This window comes from Sorex araneus, chromosome 3 (assembly GCF_027595985.1).
Source record: "Sorex araneus isolate mSorAra2 chromosome 3, mSorAra2.pri, whole genome shotgun sequence".
Classification (NCBI taxonomy): Eukaryota; Metazoa; Chordata; class Mammalia; order Eulipotyphla; family Soricidae; genus Sorex; species Sorex araneus.
The window spans coordinates 185,923,859-185,943,957 of NC_073304.1; the positions used below are offsets into that span (position 1 = coordinate 185,923,859).

Consider the following 20,099-nt stretch of genomic DNA (forward strand, 5'->3'; position numbering starts at 1 on the left):
AGTGACAATGACAAGTGATAGGGAGTGGGGACTTGGGGTGAGGTGGTTGCAGTGAACCTGGAGGGCTGTTGGGTATAGAGGTGATTCTGGAACATGGGAGGTAGGTGTCCTGATGCCTCGCACACTTACATATCTCCACGTGGGGGCCAGAGCAATAGTATAATGGGGAGGGCATTTTCCTAGCATGCAGCTGACCAAGGTTCAGTCCCTGACATCTCATATGATCCTTCAAGCTCACCAGGACTCATTCCTAAGTGCAGAGGCCGAAGTAAGCCCTGAGCACTGCTGGCTGTGACCCAAACAAGCAAATAAACAAAAATTGCACATCGTTTCTTTCAGATGGGCTATCCCCTTTGGTGCTGGTGGGGCTTGTGCTTAAAAGGCCTCTCCTAGCAGTGTCAGCCTGATGTTCAGATTCCAGGCCGAGCCAGGGACAAAACTGCTAGGCATACGCTCTACCACTTGAATGGCCTCCATAGTGCCTGCAAACAATGTTTTGTTATTATTATTGTTATTGTATTAAGGGCCACACCTGGCAATGCTCAGGAGTTACTCCTGGCTCTGCATTCAGAAATTACTCCTAGTGGTGCTCAGGGGATCATCTGGAATGCAGGAGATTATACTCTGTTGGTGGCATGCAAGTCATGTGCCCTACCCTCCGAGCTATCTCTCCAGTACTATATTATTTTTTCAGTGAAGCAAACTAGTTTCATATGAAGAAATTTTGAGAAATGTGAGGGAAGAGAAAAATGAGGCATTAGTTTTTAAGATAGAACATGGCTTCTACAGAGGGGGAAAAAAAAAACGTTGAAATTTTTTTCCAGCCACATCTGTCACTATTCAGAGCTATTCCCAACTCAGGGCTTGGCGTCACTCTTGGAGGAGCTTGAGAGACCATGTCGTATCAAGAATCAAATCCAATGCAGCACACTTGCAAAGTAAGTTCTCTACCACCGAGTCATATTCCTGATTCTTGCCATGCATATATATATATTTTTTTGCTTTTTGGGTCACACCCGGCGATGCACAGGGTTGCTCCTGGCTCTGCACTCAGGAATTACCCCTGGCGGTGCTCGGGGGACCATATGGGATGCTGGGAATCGAACCCGGGTCGGCCGCGTGCAAGGCAAATGCCCTACCCGCTGTGCTATTGCTCCAGCCCCTTTTTTTTTTGCCATGCATATTTTTTTTGTCAAACTACTAAGATCCTACTATTAGGTAGAAACCTTATGATAATATAGTCAATTAGTGCAGCAGGTAGTGCGTTCGCCTTGTACGCGGCTGACCCAGGTTCGATTCTTCCGCCCCTCTCCGAGAGCCCGGCAAGCTACTGAGAGTATCTCACCCGCACAGCAGAGCCTGAAAAGCCACCCATGGCGTATTTGATGTGCCAAAAACAGTAACAACAAGCCTCAGAATGGAGACGTTACTGGTGCCCGTTCAAGCAAATCGATGAGCAATGGGATGACAGTGATACAGTAATACAGTGAACACTTTTTGATGTTGCTGGTGGTGGTGTTTTTTGGATTACACTTGGATGTGCTCAGGTCTTACTCTTGGCTCTATGCTCAGAGATCATTCCTGGCAGGCTCAGGGGACCATATGGGGTTCTGGGGATTGAACCTAGGTCAGCCACGTGCAAGACTAGCACCTTGCTTGCTGTACTATCTCTCTGACCCCCAATTAATACATATTTTATAGATATAAATATATATGTATATATAATATATTGTATTTTTACAATATAGTTAGCTACAGAAAAAATTATTAAGAAAATCATGGGGGGTGGGTTAGGGTTCTAGTTTAGTTGTAGAGCCCATGCTTCTTATAAGTGAGGACCAGGGTATGATTCCCAGCACGCTTAAAATATAGAAAGAGGGTCAGGGAGATGGCTTAAAGTGCAGTTTGGTGGGCAGAAGCCCCAGGCTAACTCCTCAGCATTGCATGATCCCCCAGCACCACCTGGAAAAACCTTCAAGCACAGAGCTGGGAGTAGCCCTGAGGAACATCAGATATGGTAGAAAAACTAAAAATAAGGAAGAGAAAATAGATTTACAGTATTGTATTTACTAAAAATGATTTCTAGGGGCCGGAGCGATAGCACAGCGGGTAGGGCGTTTGCCTTGCACGCGGCCGACCCGGGTTCGATCCCCGGCATCCCATATGGTCCCCCAAGCACTGCCAGGAGTAGTTCCTGAGTGCAAAGCCAGGAGTAACCCCTGAGCATCGCTGGGTGTGACCCAAAAAAAGCAAAAAAAATAAAAATAAAAATGATTTCTATTATTTTTCTTTCTTTTGGGTTTCTGGGCCACATCCAGCAATGCTCAGGGATTAGTCCTGGCTCTGTACTCAGGAATTACTCCTGGTGGTATTCATGGAATGCTGGGGATCAAATCCAGGTGGAACGCATGCAAGGCAAGCACCCTACCTGCTGTACTATCACTCCTGCAAACCTTTTCTATATAGGTGGATCTACATAGTTCAAACTGATGTTCAAGAGCCAACTCACTAAAGTAGTGAGAATCACGAACCTTTAGAGCCAGGAAAAAATATGGCTTGGGGAGTGCATTAAGATAATAGCTTTGCTTTGCACGGGGCTAAACCTAATTTGATGCCTGGCACCACATATGGCCCTCAGAACACTGCCCCACAAGGAGTGATTCTCAGGATAGAGATTGGAGGAGCCTCAAGCATTGGGTGGCCCCAAAACTAGAAAAGAAAGCCAACTTAGGGGGCTAGGGAGTAACTGCCCCCCCACCTCCAGGCAGCATCAGGTGAGTTCCCTAAGAAAATCAAAATAAAAGGTGTTCAGATTTAAGGGGTGGGGCAGCAATGTTCACCAGAGAAGAAAAGTGCAGGGAAAATACTGATTGGTGCTGTTGGGCTCTAAGGGGGAGATAAAGTACAAAGGTAGACTCAAAGAGAGGGAGTGTAGTAGGAAGCAGAAAAAGCAAGTAGAGGAAGGTGGTAAAAGAAGAGATGAGGGGCTGGAGAGATAACACAGAGGGTAAGGCACTTGCTTTGCGTGCAGCTGACCCAGGTTTGATCCCAGCACCACTATGGTCCTCAGAGCCCCGCCAGAAGTGATCACTGAGCACAGAGCCAGGAGTAAGCCCTAAGCACTGCTAGGTATCCCCCCCCCCAACAAAAACAGATGAGATGAGATGAAACATCCAAGAGTTGGTACAGAGGTTAAGGCAGTTGCCTTGTTTGTGGCTAATCCTGGTTTGATCCTGACTTCCCATATAGTTCCCCGAGCACTGCTAGTGTGTCCCAAAATCAGTAACAGTCACAGTCATCTCATTGCTCATTGACTTGCTCGAGCGGGCACCAGTAACGTTTCACTGTGAGACTTATTGTTACTGTTTTTTGGCATATCGAATACGCCTCGGGTAGCTTGCCAGGCTATGCCATGCGGGCGTGATACTCTCTGTAGCTTGCCGGGCTCTTGGAGAGGGGCGGAGGAATCAAACCCAGGTCAGCCACGTGCAAGACAAACGCCCTACCGCTGTGCTATCACTCCAGCCCAAAAACAAACAAAAAATTTAAATGCTATGTACTTTGGGGCCAGAATGATGATAAAGGCAGTAAAACCCTTTCTTTGCATATGCCACCCCAGGTTTTGTCCCTGACACCACATACAGTCTACCCCTACCCAGGACCATCTGGGGTTACTCTTTTTTTTTCTTTTTTTTGCTTTTTTAGGTCACACCCAGCTATGCACAGGGGTTACTTCTGGCTCTGCACTCAGGAATTACCCCTGGTGGTGCTCAGGGAACCATATGGGCATATGGGATTCTGGGAATTGAACCCGGGTTGGCCGCGTGCAAGGAAAACGCCCTACCCGCTGTGCTATTGCTCCAACCCCTCTGGGGTTACTCTTGAGCGAAGAACCAGAAATGGTCCCTGTGACACCCAAGCCCTACCTAAAAAAAAGAAAAAAGAAAAAAAAATGAGGCAAGGATGGGTAAAGAGAGGGATGCTTGGACTCAAGGAATGTTCAGAGGAAGAAGGGGGCAATAGCTAAGGAAGCTGAGGCGAGGGGAGTATGGTGGGAGTCTGAGCACCGAATCAAAGGCCACAGGAGAGCCAGATGCTCAGCAGGACAGGACGGTGAGAGCACGGAGAGCACGGAAGTGTTAAACTAACAGGCAGATCCAGGCTGGGAACAGGGACAGGAGAAAGATGTGCAGGGCTGGCTGGGGTGAAGGGAGGAATGGAAAATTGAGTTGGAGACCCCCAGGGAGGGGCATGAGGGCAAGGTTCCCAGCCTTCCCCCAACTCCCCCACTTCGATATCAAAGGATACAGTTGACGTGTGCACCGGAGGTGGAATGGGAGAGCTCAGGAAGATAAGAGAAATTGGGGCAGGTGCCTGGAAGCCGGGCGCCCTGGGGGGCAGAGTGGGCGGATCAAGGACCCAGGCAGAGGAGGGGTGGCTAGCGGAGTGGAGACTTGCAGAGGTCCGCTGAAGCGCGGAATTGTGCGGGCTGGAAGCTGACGCGACCGGCTGGACTAGAAGGAAGGACTAGACGAGCAGAGGGTGGGGGCGAAAGTGGAGCCGGACAAAGAACACCGAGAGCAGAAACCAAGAGTTCCTACGGGAGGGGGAGGGGAGGGCGGAACCGCGAATGGCCCGAGCCGGCTCCCTACTCCCACCTCTCCCCTCCTTCGATTCTGCAGCATCCCAAGAGAAGGGAAGGTGCATCCCGGTGACCGTGGAAAGTCCTGCCCAGAGGTGACTCTGAGCTGGGGACTCCCAAGCTCAGAGTTTCCAACCACCTGCGGTCAAAGCCGGGCCAGTGGAGGGGCGTGACACTGGTGCTCAGGTTTCTTCCTCCTCACCTGGGCAAGAAGGAGTGGGGGCCAGAACTTCCGGTTCAGGTGAGTGTCCCTTCGGTGACGTCAGGTCACCCTCGATCACCCCTCCGGTCCCGCCCCCCCTCGCGCTCCCGGTGCCCGCGGGGGCGCGCCCCCGACACCCTACATATACTCAGGTGCGCCGCACCTGTCCGCCCGCACCTGCCTGCTCTCCACCGAAAGAGCTCTTTCTCGCCGGGGGCCCTGAGCCCTGAGCACTCTGGGGACTGCAAAGGCTCACGACCGCGCCCATACGACTCGTCCAACTTTTGTTTGAATAGGGTCGCCGGGAGCGTCGGAGGGAACTTCTTGGCGTTCGTGGATCGCTTTTGTCTGCCACCCGACCTCCAGGGAGCCTGTTCGTCTTGGGGCCGTGCGCCTTGCCCCGCCGGAGGGGACATTTATATTTACTTCGGTGACCAAGAAGGTTTGCAGCCACTCGCCTCAACCTTTCTTGTCTTTTTGGGTGACTCAGAACTACACCCCAACTTGTCTTTTTGGGGGTTGCCCCCCAGGTTGATTTGTTCTACTGCAAGGTAGCCTGCCTGGCCTCCCTTTTTTTTTTTTTCTTCATCTCTCACTTTTTTTTCCAAGGAGGGAAATGGCCAACTCGGGCCTGCAGCTTCTGGGCTTCTCCATGGCTCTGCTAGGCTGGGTGGGCCTGCTGGCCTGCACCGCCATTCCGCAGTGGCAGATGAGCTCGTTCGCGGGCGACAACATCATCACATCCCAGGCCATGTACAAGGGTCTGTGGATGGAGTGCGCCATACAGAGTACAGGCGTGATGAACTGCAAAATTTACGACTCGGTGCTCGCCTTGCCGGGTAAGGTCTCGGGACCCACGGGACGACACGTTCTGGGACTAGGTCCCCGGGTAGGGCGCAGGGCACCGACGGGACGGACGAGCCCGGCGCGCAGGCGGCGGGCTGGGGTGCGGGCAGGGCCCAAGGCCGCCCGGCTGGACGCCTGGGGTTGCCGGGGAGCCGGGGCCGAGAGGAGGAAGCGGAAGCGACCGGTGAGGCGGGAGTGGGCCCAGTTTTGGCGGGGGCACGTGGGCCCACACCCCGGCCCGGGAGCCCCCTTCTCCGCCGCTGGTCGGGTCTCTTCCCCGAATGGCTTCCGGCGGCCGAATCCCGTGAAGGGGAAACCGAGGCTTCATAAAGGTGGGGTCGTCCCCAGCCGCCTGCCCAGGCCGGGCCGGGGTCCCGCGGTCTCCCGCTCTTTTCCCTCTCGCAAAAGGCGGAGGCCGCGGGTCCCCGTGGGTCGAGCCGCCGGGCGCTGTCAGCCGTGGGCCGGCGCCTGCGGCCTCTAATCTTATCGGCAGATTAGCCGAAGCCACAAACCCCGTGGCCGCGATAGTGGGGTCAGAGGCGGCCGGCCGGCCCGGATCGTCGCCGGCACTGGTTTCCTCCGGCCGCCGCGCATCCATTCCCTGCCCCCGGCCCTGTTCCCCCCGGCCCGGCCAGTTTCTTCGAAACCAACCGCGGCGCCTCGGGCGGGTCCTGGAGCCGAGAGGCGGGGCGGAGCGGGAAAGTCTCTGGAGCCCAGGGGCGGGACCCACCCCGGGGCGGCACCGAATCCTCGCGGAGCCTTGGGGTCCCCTGAGCCGCGGCACATCCAGTGCCCGCTTACTTAGGGGGTGCGGCTGGGTCTGGAACCCCCCCAAGGGTACCCATCTCTGCATCCCTGACGGTGGCCTTTCCCCTTCCTTGCAGCGGCCTTGCAGGCTACTCGGGCCCTCATGGTCGTGTCCCTGGTGCTGGGCTTCATGGCCATGATCGTGGCCACGATGGGCATGAAATGTACCAACTGTGGAGGAGATGACAAAGTGAAGAAGGCCCGGATAGCCATGACCGGAGGCATCATTTTTATCGTGGCAGGTGAGTCATAAATTCCAAAGGGGCCCATTAAAATTTCCTCCTGGAGGCAGCCAGGTGGTAGGGGCTTGGTTTGGGGGTCTCACAATCTTCATTCTCTCCCCAGGTCTTGCTGCTCTGATAGCTTGCTCCTGGTCTGGTCACCAGATTGTCACAGACTTTTATAACCCATTGGTCCCTATGAATGTTAAGTAAGTCTGGGAGCCCCCTAAAGGAATTGGTCTCCGGGTAGGAAGAGACAGGCCGGCATTTCTGACACCAATTCCTTCTCTCCACAGGTTTGAGTTTGGCCCTGCCATCTTTATTGGCTGGGCAGGGTCTGCACTGGTCCTCCTGGGAGGTGGCCTGCTTTCTTGCTCCTGTCCCAGGAGTGAGAGCAAGACAGGATACCGTGCACCCCGCTCCTACCCTAAACCCAACTCTGCCAAGGAGTATGTGTGAACTGGGGGATACCCTGATCCCAGCCTGGCAGCCTGAGGGTAAGCAGTCACCTGAAAGGACATGGAGCAGAGTTCAGCCTGTGGATAGAGTGTGGAGCCTCCCAATCACTCCAGTCCCAAAGAAATGCCATGTACAGTTTCCTGGGTCGGTTGGGTGGGAGATATGGAAGAGGGTAGGGTGTGCTTTTTTGTACAGTAATGAAATAAAAAGTATGTTTTGGAGATTCTTTTTCCCTCTTTAGGATGTTTTTCCTTCTGATCTAGATCCCTGCAGGAGGCCTAGAACCTAAAGTACACCTATTGAGCTAAACACATTTGCTGAGTACCTATAGTGTACAAGGCCATCCCTCTTTCACTCACTGCTATTCAGAACTGGACACTTGGGGGCTGGAACAATTGTATAGCAGGTCGAGTGTTTGCCTTGCACACAGCCGACCCAGGTAAGTCCCCCAGTACCACCAGGAGTAATTCCTGAGTGCAGAGCCAGGAGTAAGCCCTGAGCATTGCCAGGTGTGACCCCAAAAGCAAAAAACAAACAGAACTTGGGCACTTAAGACAAAAAGTTTCAGGTACTTCCTTTTTCATTCCCCTCTGGTCTGTTTTTGGGCCACACCCAGCTGTGCTCAGGGCTTACTCCCCGTGCTTGGGGAAACAACTGTCGTGCTGGCTTAGCCACTGCTGTATCTCCACAGGCACTTGCGCACTCATCCCCTCTTCTCCACTAACAGCTCTTGCTTAAATAGCTAGCAAAGAGTACCTTCTTCAATAAAAAAATAGTTTATTAGGCTGGTGTGTGTCTGTGTGCGTGTAAAAACACACTCTCTTCACTGTGTGGATGCTGCTCCAGGATCATGGGGCAGGGCTGCCACAGACACAGGGAAGAAAGGTGGGGGCAGGGAAAGGGAGGAAAGGCCTGCAGCTGGGAAGAGGTGGTGAGTCCAAGGTCTTCCTCCCCCACCTCGAATTAGTCTAGAGGCCAGTCAAACATCCAGGTCATCATCTGGATCTTCTTGGTCCAGATCATCATAAGCATCTGGCTCATAAAAGATGTGGCTGGTAGCCTGGCCTGGTCCAGGGTGCAGTAAAGCCTGTTGTCTGAGAGATAAGAGAATTGGTGTTAGTAAGGGTGAGTATTAAAGGTCACAGGTATGCCCCCTCCCTAGTGACTACCTCTTTTGCCTTAAGATATCCATGGTCCATGTCCCTTCTTTGAGCTCATTTACTCAATACTGAAGCTAAGGACTAAGCTGATATAGAAGATACTTTTATACTGCTCACCTTACATGCTGTTCTAATGCCCTATATTCTAGAAGCTTAAAAGCAAGTATTCTGCTACAGTAGTCTTGCTTTACCTATCCACACACCCACAGAATAGGTATCTAATAACTTGCTTTTCATCATACTCATCTAGTTTCTAGCACTATGACCTACCCAGGGTCTGGATGGTTCAGCTTAGGCCTCAGTACTCTGGGGATGACTCGAGACAAGGGATATATAAACGGCCCTTGTCATTGTTAGTGTATGGGCGGGTAGAGAACCACTCCCCAAACTAGTCACTGGAGGTGGACTTCAGCCCCTATAAAGTCTGAGAAGTTAATCAATAACCTGCCAGTGCCCTACCTCAGACCCAGGTGCTGCGCTCTTAGAGACCCGAGTACCCATGCCCCAACCTTACTTTTCAGAGCTGAAATGGAAGGGCAGGATCAGGCTATCTTTGGCTTCTTTCTCTTTCTTGGACAGGTGAAGGTTGAAGGTTAAATGAGTCATGGGGTCCACCTGGAGATAAAAAGGATGCTGCTGGGGCTGGAGCGATATAGTACAGCAGGTAGGCTGCTTGCCTTGTAGATGGCTGACCCAGGTTCAATCCCCGGCACCCCATATGGCCTGCAAGGCATCATCAGGAGTAATTCCTGAGTGCAGAGCCAAGAGTAACCCCTTTTACCAGCCCCTAACCTCCATCCCCTTGCTCTGGCTCTGGCATTTTTAGATACCTGTGGTCTGTGAGGATCTAGGTGGACCTGAGACTCTGGGGATGGTCCCTTTTGGAGATCCACACTGAAGTCAGGCAGGATGGAAAACCACTGAGTCTGGGGAGAAGAAAGAAGGGCATTAAAAGCTTGTTCATGAGGCCAGAGCTACAGAACTGCCCTACAGGTGGCTGACCCATGTTCAATCCCTGGCAACCCATATTGTCCCCCAAGTCCTGCCAGAAAGAGCTAGGAGTAAGCCCTGAGCACCCCTGGCGTAAGATTTGTTAGGGCTTGAGAGATGTTACAGGTGGTAAGGCTGCCTACTTGACTTGCATACAACCAATACTAGTTCAGTTTCTGGCACTGCATATGGTCTCTGAGTATAACTAAGGATCACTCCTGAGCCTAGAGCCGGAGCACCTCCAGGTGTGTGGTCAAAACCATGCCAGTCCCGGGGCTGGAGCGATAGCACAGCGGGTAGGGCGTTTGCCTTGCACGCGGCCGACCCGGGTTCAAATCCCAGCATCCCATATGGTCCCCTGAGCATGGCCAGTGGTAATTCCTGAGTGCAGAGCCAGGAGTAACCCCTGTGCATCGCCAGGTGTGACCCAAAAAGCAAAAAAAAAAAAAAAAAAAAAAAAAAACCATGCCAGTCCCCAGTTCCCAACAAAACAGAATAGATTTGTTCCATCTTCTAGAACTCAGGACCTAATCTCTCTAGCCTCAGTCACCTATGTAACTGGTATAATTTTAGCTCTTCACTTTAAAGCCCTTTCAATCCTCTCCATTTTGCCTGGGATATAAATCAATGGAGAAGCACTTGTCTTACATATATAATGCCGTGGGTTCAGTCCCTTGCAGTGCAACCAATAAAGCAAAACAAAACCTCTCCAGATGGAATTTACCCCCCTCCTCCTAAAAAACAAAAACACCAAAAAAACCCAACCACTCAGTCTTTCCTCATTTCTTAGAAGGGAGTATCCTTCATTGGTTAAACTCCTGGGATGAGCTAGGCAATCCTGTCTCTAACACTGAATCTGTTGTTTTCTGGTGGGGAGGGAACCCAGCGTCTTTTACATGGGAGACCTGAGTTCCCCCTCTGAGCCAGAGCCCAGCCTGTCTGCCACTTAGCCTCTGTAATTTGGGTAAACGAGCTTAAATTAAATCATTTGGCTCTTTCTGCCCCAGGTACAAAAAAAAACGGCAGATAATAATCAACCCTCACAGGGTAATTGTGGGGATTAAATGAGTGAAACAAACTGGTGAAAGCCTGGGGAAGTTCTCAATCGCATCAGCATTGTTATTGCTTTTCCCATCTGATCCTAACCTTATCCCCCCTTTTCTGACCTGATGGGTTGGGCGATGTCCAGCTCTCCGACAGTGGATGTGGGCTGCCAAGGCCTGGCCCATTTCACCACTCAGAGTCACCTCAGACTGCGAAAGGCTACTCAATGCTCTCACAAGGCCTGGGCCATGAAGTTCTTCATGTAGTAGGCCCAAAACTCGTACCTGCTTGAGTGGGGAGCTGTCACCTGAAGACAGACAAGACATGTAGGGAACAAAGTGTGTAGGGAGCATGATGGGCAGAAATATTCTGTGACGTGATGAAGAGGGAAAAGGAAAGGAGAGGTCTATATTTCTATCACCATTATGCCAAAAAGACTTGACTTACCGGGGCCAGTTTCACTGCCCTGCTCAAAGTCTCTTTAATTCATCACTTTTAGTATACCTCCGCCCCCCCACCCCCGCCTTTTTGGGTCACACCCAGCTACACTCAGAGGTTACTCCTGGTTTTGTACTCAGGAATTACTCCTGGCGGTGCTTGGAAAACCATATAGAATGCTGGGGATTGAACCCGAGTCGGCTTCGTGCAAGGCACCACCCTCTGTACGCTCCGGCCCCTTTAGCATTTTTTTTTTCCCAGTGGCTACTACTGGTTTGGCTATCAGAAATAGTTCCAGTGTTGCTCAGGAAACAAGGTCCCCTGTTTGCAATGTATGTCCTCCAGGCATCTGAGCCATCTCCCTGGCCCTAAAACATTTTATTTCAATGTAAACAGGATCATGACACCATGAACTTTAATCACCACGAGCTCCTCATGGCCCTCGTAGAAGATTTTCACCATCTGCTTACTTTTCAAGGCAGGGGAGCGTGTTGAAGGTGGGAGGTGGGTGGGTTGTGCCGGTATAACGGTGCTCAGGGGCTATTGGCTCTCTGCTGAGGAATGACTTCTGGTGGGTTTGAGGGATCCTATGTGGAACAAGGGTCCCTAACCAGGGTCGGATGATTGCAAGACAAATGCGTTACCTCTTGGGCTAGAGCCAAGTAGACAGGGTCTTTGCCTTCAGATGGTCCTCTAGGTATCACCAGGAGTAATTCCTGAGTGCAGAGCCAGGAGTAAGTCCTGAGCATAGCCAGGTGTGGCCGAAAACCAAAAACCAACACCCCCTTCACCCCCTACCCCGACACACACACACACACACACACACACACACACACACACACACACACACACACACACACACACACACACACACACACACACACTAAACAAACAAAAAACAACCACCAAACCCCAAATCCTTGCCTCTTGTACTATTTCTCCAGCCAAAGTCTCATTTCTTTTCTTTCTTTTTTTTTAAATGTAGGAGTACTGCTATTTATTCAGCCGTTGATTAAACTGCAATTAATCAGGCATGAACGCCACATTACTTTTTTTTTTTTGGTTTTTGGGTCACACCCAGCGATGCACAGGGGTTACTCCTGGCTCATGCACTCAGGAATTACTCCTGGTGGTGCTCAGGGGACAATATGGGATGCTGGGATTTGAACCCAGGTCGGCCGAGTGCAAGGCAAACACCCTACCCGCTGTGCTATTGCTCCAGCCCCATATTACTTTTTTTTTTAATTGAATCACCATGAGATACAGTTATGAAGCTTTCATGTTTGAGATTCAGCCATATAATGATCGAACACCCATCCTCCACCAGTGCACACTTTCCACCACCAGTGTCCTTTGTATATCCACCGCCTGCCCCCTGCCCAGTCCTCACCCTGCCTCCATGACAGGCAATTTCCCCAATACTCTCTCTACTTTTGGGCATTATGCTTTGTTCAAATTTTCCCCACCACCATTCAACCCTACCTGCCAGGGGCAGATGATCATTTATTGTCCCTTGCTCATTTTGAATCTTGGGTGCCATAGCCATGCGCTTCTGGAATCCTAGATTGTAAATGGTTGGGTTCCAGAGACATTTCTGTATGGCACTAATCCATTTTGAGATTCAACTGGGAGTCTCTGGGCCAGGGCTGTTGGTGCACTAAGATGGCGCCTGGAGGCAAACTGTGGGCATGACAGCCAGGCCTATGAGTGGGGGGGAGCAGTGGAGGGAGAACCTGGCACCTCTGCCACCATGCAGCATGGAGATTTAGTCCTGGAACCCGCATACCTGGGCCTTGCTTGTGGAAGCTCTTGGTCACCGGGATTCCATCTGGAGTAGGCGGGGAGACTGCACCTGCTCCATGTGGGAAGCCTCATTTCTTGACACACTTAAGTACTGTAGCTTTTTGGAATCTGTCGGACCCCATGGCCTGCTTTTCTTCTTTTGGGGCCATTTACAATCATAAAATGATTTTATTTTTGCTTTTCGGATCACATCCGGCGATGCACAGGGGTTACTCCTGACTCTGCACTCAGGGGACCATATTGGATGCTGGAAATCGAACCGAGGTCTGCCACGTGCAAGGCAAATGCCCTACCCACTGTGCTATTGCTCTAGCCCCTTAACTATTGATTTTAAAAAATGAAAAAATATATTTGGTTTTTGGGCCACACAGCAAAAGCTGCTTCTGGCTCTGTGCTCTGGGATCACTGCTTCGGGATGATATGGAATGCTGTGGATCAAGGCTAACCAGAGTATGCAAGGCAAGCACTTTACCTGTTGGATGATCTCTGGCTAGCTCCTGAATTTAACCCTTTAAGGTTTCAGGCTAGAGCGAGAGAGAGCATGTCTGTGTGCACACCTGGGCAACAATACATGGTTCCTGAGCACCACAAAGAGCAACCTTGAACACCAAGCTGCAGTAACCTCTGAGTCGGTGTTACTGTTGGCTACCAGGTGTTACCAAATAGACTAAACAATGAAACACTTCCTAGATAGTGAGGAAGCGAATTCACTTGCTTTGTATGTGGCTGACTTGGGTTTTAAGCCCCAGCGCCACATACAGTGCCCTGAACACTACCAGGGACACTCCTGAGCAAAGAATCAGGACTATTTCCCGAGCATCAGTGGGCACTGCCTCCCTCAGGCCTCCAGTTAACACCCCCCCCCCTCAAAAAAAACTTTACTACTTCAATCCTTACAAACACTGGCATTTTTCAGGTTAAGCCATATTAAATAGCTAAATTGCTAATATTTGGTCATGTAACCTACAAAGTGACAATTCCAAGTCCCTCATCCTAGTACTATAAATACTCTTGCCTTCTTCCCGTTTTTTTTTTTTTTTTTTCCTTTTTGGATCACACCTGGCGATGCACAGGGGTTATTCCTGGCTCTGCACTCAGGAACTATCCCTGTCGGTGCTCAGGGGACCATATGGGATGCTGGGAATCAAACCCAGGTTGGCCGTGTGCAAGGCAAACGCCCTACCCGCTGTGCTATTGCTCCAGCCCCTCTTCCCGTTTAGTTTTAAATTTTATTTTCATAAAGTTGTCCACAATAATGAATTTTTATCATACTCAATGTTTCGACACCAATCCTACCACCGTTACACTTTCCCACCACCATTATTTCGAATTTTCCCACCACCACTCAAGCCTGCCCAACAGGCAGATGCTAGATAATTTATTTGTATTGCTTGTTACAAATAATAGCATGAGATGTCGCATAGCCACTTTTGCGGCTGCACACTCCTGGAATTCTAAAATACTAAATAATTAAGGTCTGAAAGCATATCCGCAGTGAGTTCAGTTCCGAAATCAGTTCCGAGATTCATTTTTGAGTCTCTGGATCATGGCCATTAATGTGCTTAAATGGCACCAAGAGGAGGTTCATGGGCGTGACAGAATCCCGGAGAGGTGGGGAGATGTGGGAGTAACCCATCCTCGAACCCTGGAGGCCTGGAGTTTCTTCTTCCCATTTTTACAAGAGGAAACTGAAGCACTGCCAGGTGGGTATCAGATTCTTTAACACAAACCATATTACTAAAAGCTGACTCCACAGACCATTCTAGTGGGAAATGGATAGGAAAGTAAGGTGCTTGCCTTGCAAGCAACCAACCAACCAGGTTTGATCCCTGGAATCCTATATTGTCCCTTGGGGTCCACCACGAGTGATCCTTGAGCACACAGCCAGGAGTAATCCCTGAGCACTGATGGGTGTGGTCATTCTCCCAAAGCAAAGTCCAATCTAGTACTCAGTGTTCTTTAGGGCTAGTCCTAGTGTCCCTGGCATGGCTGAACCCTTGCTCTTCAAAACTGTTTTTTATTGGGTCAGAACTGCTATGCTCAGGAGATCACTCCTGGCAGGCTAGGCGGATCATATGGGTACCTGCGATCAAACCCAGGTTAGGCAAATGCCAGGCAAGCATCTTACCTCAAGAATATCTCTCTAGGCCCTCTTCAAGACAGTTTGTTTCTGATCCCTGGCACCCCAAAAGTAAATCAGAAAAAAATCCCTACACACACAGAAAAAAAGACAGCTCCTTCCTTTCAGGTATTCTGTAGGTATTTCTTTATGGTTCATATCAAACTGTCTTATAACTACTTGTTTGTATCATCATGGAACTTTGAGCTCCAGGAAGGCAAGGAGCTGACAATGGTTAGTTTTTCTTTTTTTCCCTTTTTTTTGGTTTCGGGGCCACAAACCCTGGAGTGCTCAGGGCACCTGGTTCTGCATTCAGGAATGACTTCTGGCAGGGCTTGAAGGACTATATGGGATACCTGGGATCGATTCCAGGCTGGCTGCATGAAAAGCAAATGCCCTACCCGCTGTACTATTGCACGGGTAATAGTTTTTATTTTTCTTCCCGCCCTTTACCTTCCCCTTGTTGTTTTACACTTGGTGTTTGTACACATTAGTTGCGATGCTTATGAGGGACCACGCCCACTTTTCTCTCTTGACTTTTAGGGCTACACCCAGTAGTGCTCGTGGGATATTTTGGCTCTAGGTTTGAGAGACCATGCGATGTCAGGTACTAAATTAGGTGGGCTGCATGCAAGGCAAGTGCCTTAACCCCTGTTACCATCTCTGGCCCCCATACACTTATTTTCTCAGCTGTGGTGCTCACACTCCTGGTTAGAGTGCTCACTGGTGCAGCACATTTGGTTGCAGTCTACTGGAGACTGCACTCTACTGATCTGCCAGAATCATACTCCGCCTGTGGGCAGTGCTGGGGACCAAACCTTTAGATTCATGTCTGCAAGGCAGGTGTTTCTACTGAGCTCCTGGCCTTGGTAAGTCCTCATCCCATTATCAATCCTTTTTTTTTTTTTTTTTGCTTTTTTTGGGTCACACCCGGAGATGCACAAGGGTCACTCCTGAGTCTGCACTCAGGAATTACTCCTGGCGGTGCTTGGGGGACCATATGGGATGCTGGGAATCGAACCCAGGTCGGCTGTATGCAGAGCAAATGCCCTACCCACTGTGCTATCACTCTAGCCCCCATTATCTATAATTATACTTAATATACCACATATAAATTCTGTGGAATGAATAAAAGGACAAATGAAAAATACTTGGGGAAAAAAAGTAAGTGATTGGTAGATAGCACTAGGAAGATATCAAGAATGTGACTAGGGCTGAAGCAACAGTTTAGTAGGTAGGTTGATTATCTTGCATGTAACTGACCCAGATTTAATCCCTGGCACACCATGTAGTGCCCTGAGCACTCCAGGAGTACACCCTGAGCATTGCCAGGTATGGCCACAAAACAAAACAAACAACAACAAAAGAAAGCAAGTAAGAATTTGGCAGGGGAGAAGACTGAGGAGAATCAGCCATGAAAGGGGTCTTACCAGGGCTGGAGTCCTGCTGGCTGAGAGAATGCAGTGTCTGACAGACTGCGGTGAAGGGGAAGTGAAGCAGAAGCCAGCTGAGTGAATCAAGAGCAATGGTGACAGGACCAGGCTCTGTCCTCCTGCATATGGTTTTTAGGATTCCCAGAGCGCCCCCCAGAAATGCTTCTCCAGTCTCTGACCAGCCGAGAGGGTCTCTGAAGAGGTCATGATAAACCAACCTACAAAAGGAAAAGAAGAAACAATGTAGTACCATTCTCCCACCAAGAACTTTTTTCTGGGGCCTGGACAATATAATACAGCAGGTATGGTGGTTTGCCTTGTACAGAGCCAACCCGGGTTTGATCCCCGGCATCCCATACAGTCCCCTGAGTACTGCCAGGGCTTATTCCTGAGTGCAGAGCCAGGAGTAACTCTGGAGCATCACCAAGAGTGACCCAAAAACTGAGAAGAAAAGAAAAGGAATTTTTCCCTCTGATCTTTGGGGTTAATTCTTAATTTTCATGAACATACTAAATGCTAGAGAAAGATTATTACAGAGGTAAACTGTGATCCAGAGCATGGACTCTGATGCCAAATAGTACTGCTGCAAATAGGCTTTGCTACTTGCCTAAAATCACCTAACTGATATACTACCTAATCTAAGACTCAGTGTCTTCGTTTTTTTTTTGATGACTTGGTTTTGTTCAACTTATGTGTGGTGCTAAGGATCAAACCTAGGACATAACACAAACAAGACATGTCCTCTACTGCTAAGCCATTATTCCCAGCCCTTCATTTGTAAAATGCCGATAAATGTAGTGTGTGTGTGTGTGTGTGTGTGTGTGTGTGTGTGTGTGTGTGTGGTTTGTGTTTTCGGGCAATACCTGGTACTGTGCTCAGGGATCACTCCTGGCAGGGCTCAGAGGACCATATGGGGCGCTGGGGATCAAATCTGGGTTGACCACATTCAAAGCAAGCTCCCTACCTGTCGAACTATTGCTCTGGCCCAAGACATCAAAATTTTTTGTTGTTGTTCTTTTCTGTTCCTTTAAAAAAATTTTTTCTTTTTAACTTTCTTTTTATTTACTTTTATTTATTTATTTTTGCTTTTTTGGGTCACACCTGGCGATGCACTCAGGAATTACCCCTGGCGGTACTCAGGGGACCATATGGGATGCTGGGAATCCCATGTGCAAGGCAAACGCCCTACCCATTGTGCTATCACTCCAGCCCTTAACTTTCTTTTTAGAATCACCGTGAGATAGATCGTTACAAAGGGGTTCATGAGTGTACATGAACTTTTTGACAGTGTCTGACATACATGAAACACTTGATAAACATCAGCTATTATCAATGCAACTGTGTCTTCTATATTTTCATTCTTTTGTTTTTTGGGGGTCATACCCTGCTGGCTTTGGGGCCTTCTCGCAGTCCTGTGTTTGAAGAATCATATGGTGCTGGGGTTAATTCCTCCTGCACGTGAAGCCCACTGGGCAATCTCCCAACCTCCATCAACTTGATATAGGGGAGGAAGTGGCAGTGTTAGCCTACACCCAGCAGTGCTCAGGGCTATTCCTGTCTCTGTACTCTGGAGTCAGCCCGGGCAATGCTGATTATTATTGAGATGGAAGGCAAGTATCTTGACTGCTTTGAGTCCTGTCAACTACATCTAAGAGTTTCTTATTCTCTGGGACTGGAGTGATAGCACAGCGGGTAGGGCGTTTGCCTTGCATGTGCATGACCTAGGTTTGATTCCCAGCATCCCATATGGTCCCCTGAGCACTGCCAGGAGTGATTCCTGAATGCATGAGCCAGGAGTAACCCCTGTGCATCGCCGGTGTGACCCAAAAAGCAAAAAAAAAAAAAAAAATTTTTAAAAAGTTTCTTATTCTCTGGGGGCTGGAAGATAGTATAGCGGGTAGGGCGTTTGCCTTGCACGCGGCCGACCCGGGTTCAATTCCCAGCATCCCATATGGTCCCCTGAGCACCACCAGGGATAATTCCTGAGTGCAGAGCCAGGAGTAACCCCTGTGCATTGCCGGGTGTGACCCAAAAAGCAAAAAAAAAAAAAAAGTTTCTTATTCTCTGGATGAAAAAAGAGAGAAGTGGAGATATGGTTTCTCAAGACATGGTTTCACTAATCAGATCAGCTTAAAGATGAGAAAATCAAGAATTAAGCCACAGGCAGGAAAAATAGTACTTGCCTTGCACACAGCTGATCTGGGTTCAATGCCTTGAGCATCCTCAGGAATGATCCCTGAGTGCAGATAGGAGTAAGCCCTGAGCACTGCTGAGTCGGGCCCCAAAACAAACAAAACACTCCAACCCACCCCCCCCCACCAAAACCCACAAAAGAATTAAGCCACATGATACAAACTACAGACAAAATAGCAATGCAATTAAGGTAAACTGGCATTGGCAAGAAATCTTGGGAGAATTGCAGGCTGGTGAGATAGTACATCAAGCACGGTGCTTGCCTGACACTTGGTTAACTCCTGGAACCCCATGTGCTCCCCCGAACCTCTCCAGGAATGAGTGCAGAGACAGGAATAAGCCCTGAGCACCACCATTTATGGCCCCCAAAACATACCAAACACACAGAAACCTTAGGAATGCTGATAGGATTTGTTCCAAGACAGTGCCTTTCTATTTCTTATGTCCATTTGTGAAGGCCATTTCTATTATAACAATGGCCGATAGAAAATTTGGACCCAGGGCTGGAGACACAGTCCAGGAGGTAGAGAAACTGCTTTGCATGCAGCTGTAACGACCATGGTTTGTATTCCTGGCACCAAATATCCCTGAGCATAGAGGAGTAAGCCCTGAGCACAGTCAGATGTAGCCCCCGCAAACCAAAAAGAATGAAAAAAGAAAATCAACAGTTAACAAACATAATTATTACTATTTCCACTCAGGTTCCCAGATCAGGAAGTAATCATTCTAACCAGACAACACAAGTGGATGGGTTTTTTTGAGGGGTGGGGGTGGAGAGAGTGCTGGGGGTGGGCACACTCGGCGGCTCTCAGGAATCACTCTTGGTGAGGCTCAAGGGACGATATAGTGTACAAAAATCCGACCTGCTGTACTATCGCTCCGGCCCCTAAGTAATCGATTTAAGTAGCAGCCCCTACACTCAAAGTTTTAAGCTTGTTGCTATAAGGCAAGTTTCTCAGCAACAATTCCAGAATTTAATGACACCTCAGATTCTTTTTCTTACCGGCTGTTGATGCTGGAGTCAAAACCTTCACGAAACTCTTCCTCACTCACTTCACAGCCCAGTATGTGGACTTGCTCCCCACTAAAGCAGAAATGGGGAGAAGTCAAAGAGCGGGGTTTAGGCTTTCCTCCGGAAAGACAGAAAGATGCTAAAGAATACCCACCACAGTGCAGATTTCTTGAGAAGCGCCTTCAAGAGACTGCGCCCCTCCCACTCCACGGAGTCTGGGGATGAATAAACTTCGTGAGAACAGGCCTTCACGAACCCGGCGCGATCTTTACCTCTATCTAGTGATCCATAGCCCTTTCTCTTCACTTGCGCCCCTTCAACCCGATTCTGAACCTCCTGTATCCGAATTCCTCACCACGAAGCAGCACCAGGCCCCCAAATGCCAACAGCGACTCCAACATCTTCACCTGGTCTGGGGTTCTTCTTCCGACGCCCTATGATGACGTCATGCTCAACGTCCCGCCCCCTTTTAGACAGTCATCCTCTTTGCACCAGTAAGACTTGGTGTTCTGGATCGAGAAGGGCTTTCAGCAGGGCCTTCATTCCGTGGACCTCTCCCGACTTCTAGCTCACAAACTACGCCCCCTCTCTATATTTTTATCATGACTAGGACAGGGAGAACCGTTGGGACAACTGTAGGAAAAGAAAAGGACGAACCCGGTCGCCGTCCGAACGTCGAGGGCAAGTGACGTCTCTTAGCCCCGCCCACGCCGGTCGAGGTCCCGCTCGT

The 20,099-nt window shown here is 49.6% G+C and overlaps 2 protein-coding genes across 3 annotated transcripts; one reads left to right on the top strand and one right to left on the bottom strand.

Moving 5' to 3' along the window:
* Positions 1-5,460: 5,460 nt before the first annotated feature.
* Positions 5,461-7,848, top strand: CLDN7 (claudin 7). 2 transcript variants are annotated; one of them, XM_004604890.2, is made up of 4 exons: positions 5,461-5,683; positions 6,575-6,739; positions 6,843-6,927; positions 7,015-7,298. In XM_004604890.2, the coding sequence occupies exons 1-4, from the start codon at positions 5,461-5,463 to the stop codon at positions 7,175-7,177; spliced, it is 636 nt and encodes a 211-aa protein (XP_004604947.1). In that variant the 3' UTR covers positions 7,178-7,298. The 2 variants fall into 2 exon arrangements, with proteins under 2 accessions (XP_004604947.1, XP_054986904.1); XM_055130929.1 differs by lacking the exon at positions 6,843-6,927 and having other exon boundaries at positions 7,015-7,848.
* Positions 7,849-7,960: 112 nt separating this feature from the next.
* On the bottom strand, positions 7,961-20,013 carry ELP5 (elongator acetyltransferase complex subunit 5). Its single transcript, XM_012931961.2, has 8 exons — positions 19,725-20,013; positions 19,524-19,584; positions 19,361-19,441; positions 16,162-16,382; positions 10,494-10,678; positions 9,168-9,263; positions 8,852-8,952; positions 7,961-8,271 (listed from the first exon to the last, which is right to left on the bottom strand). Exons 1-8 carry the CDS (start codon positions 19,768-19,770, stop codon positions 8,157-8,159), a joined length of 906 nt encoding a protein of 301 aa, XP_012787415.1. The 5' UTR covers positions 19,771-20,013; the 3' UTR covers positions 7,961-8,156.
* Between the last annotated feature and the right edge of the window lie 86 nt (positions 20,014-20,099).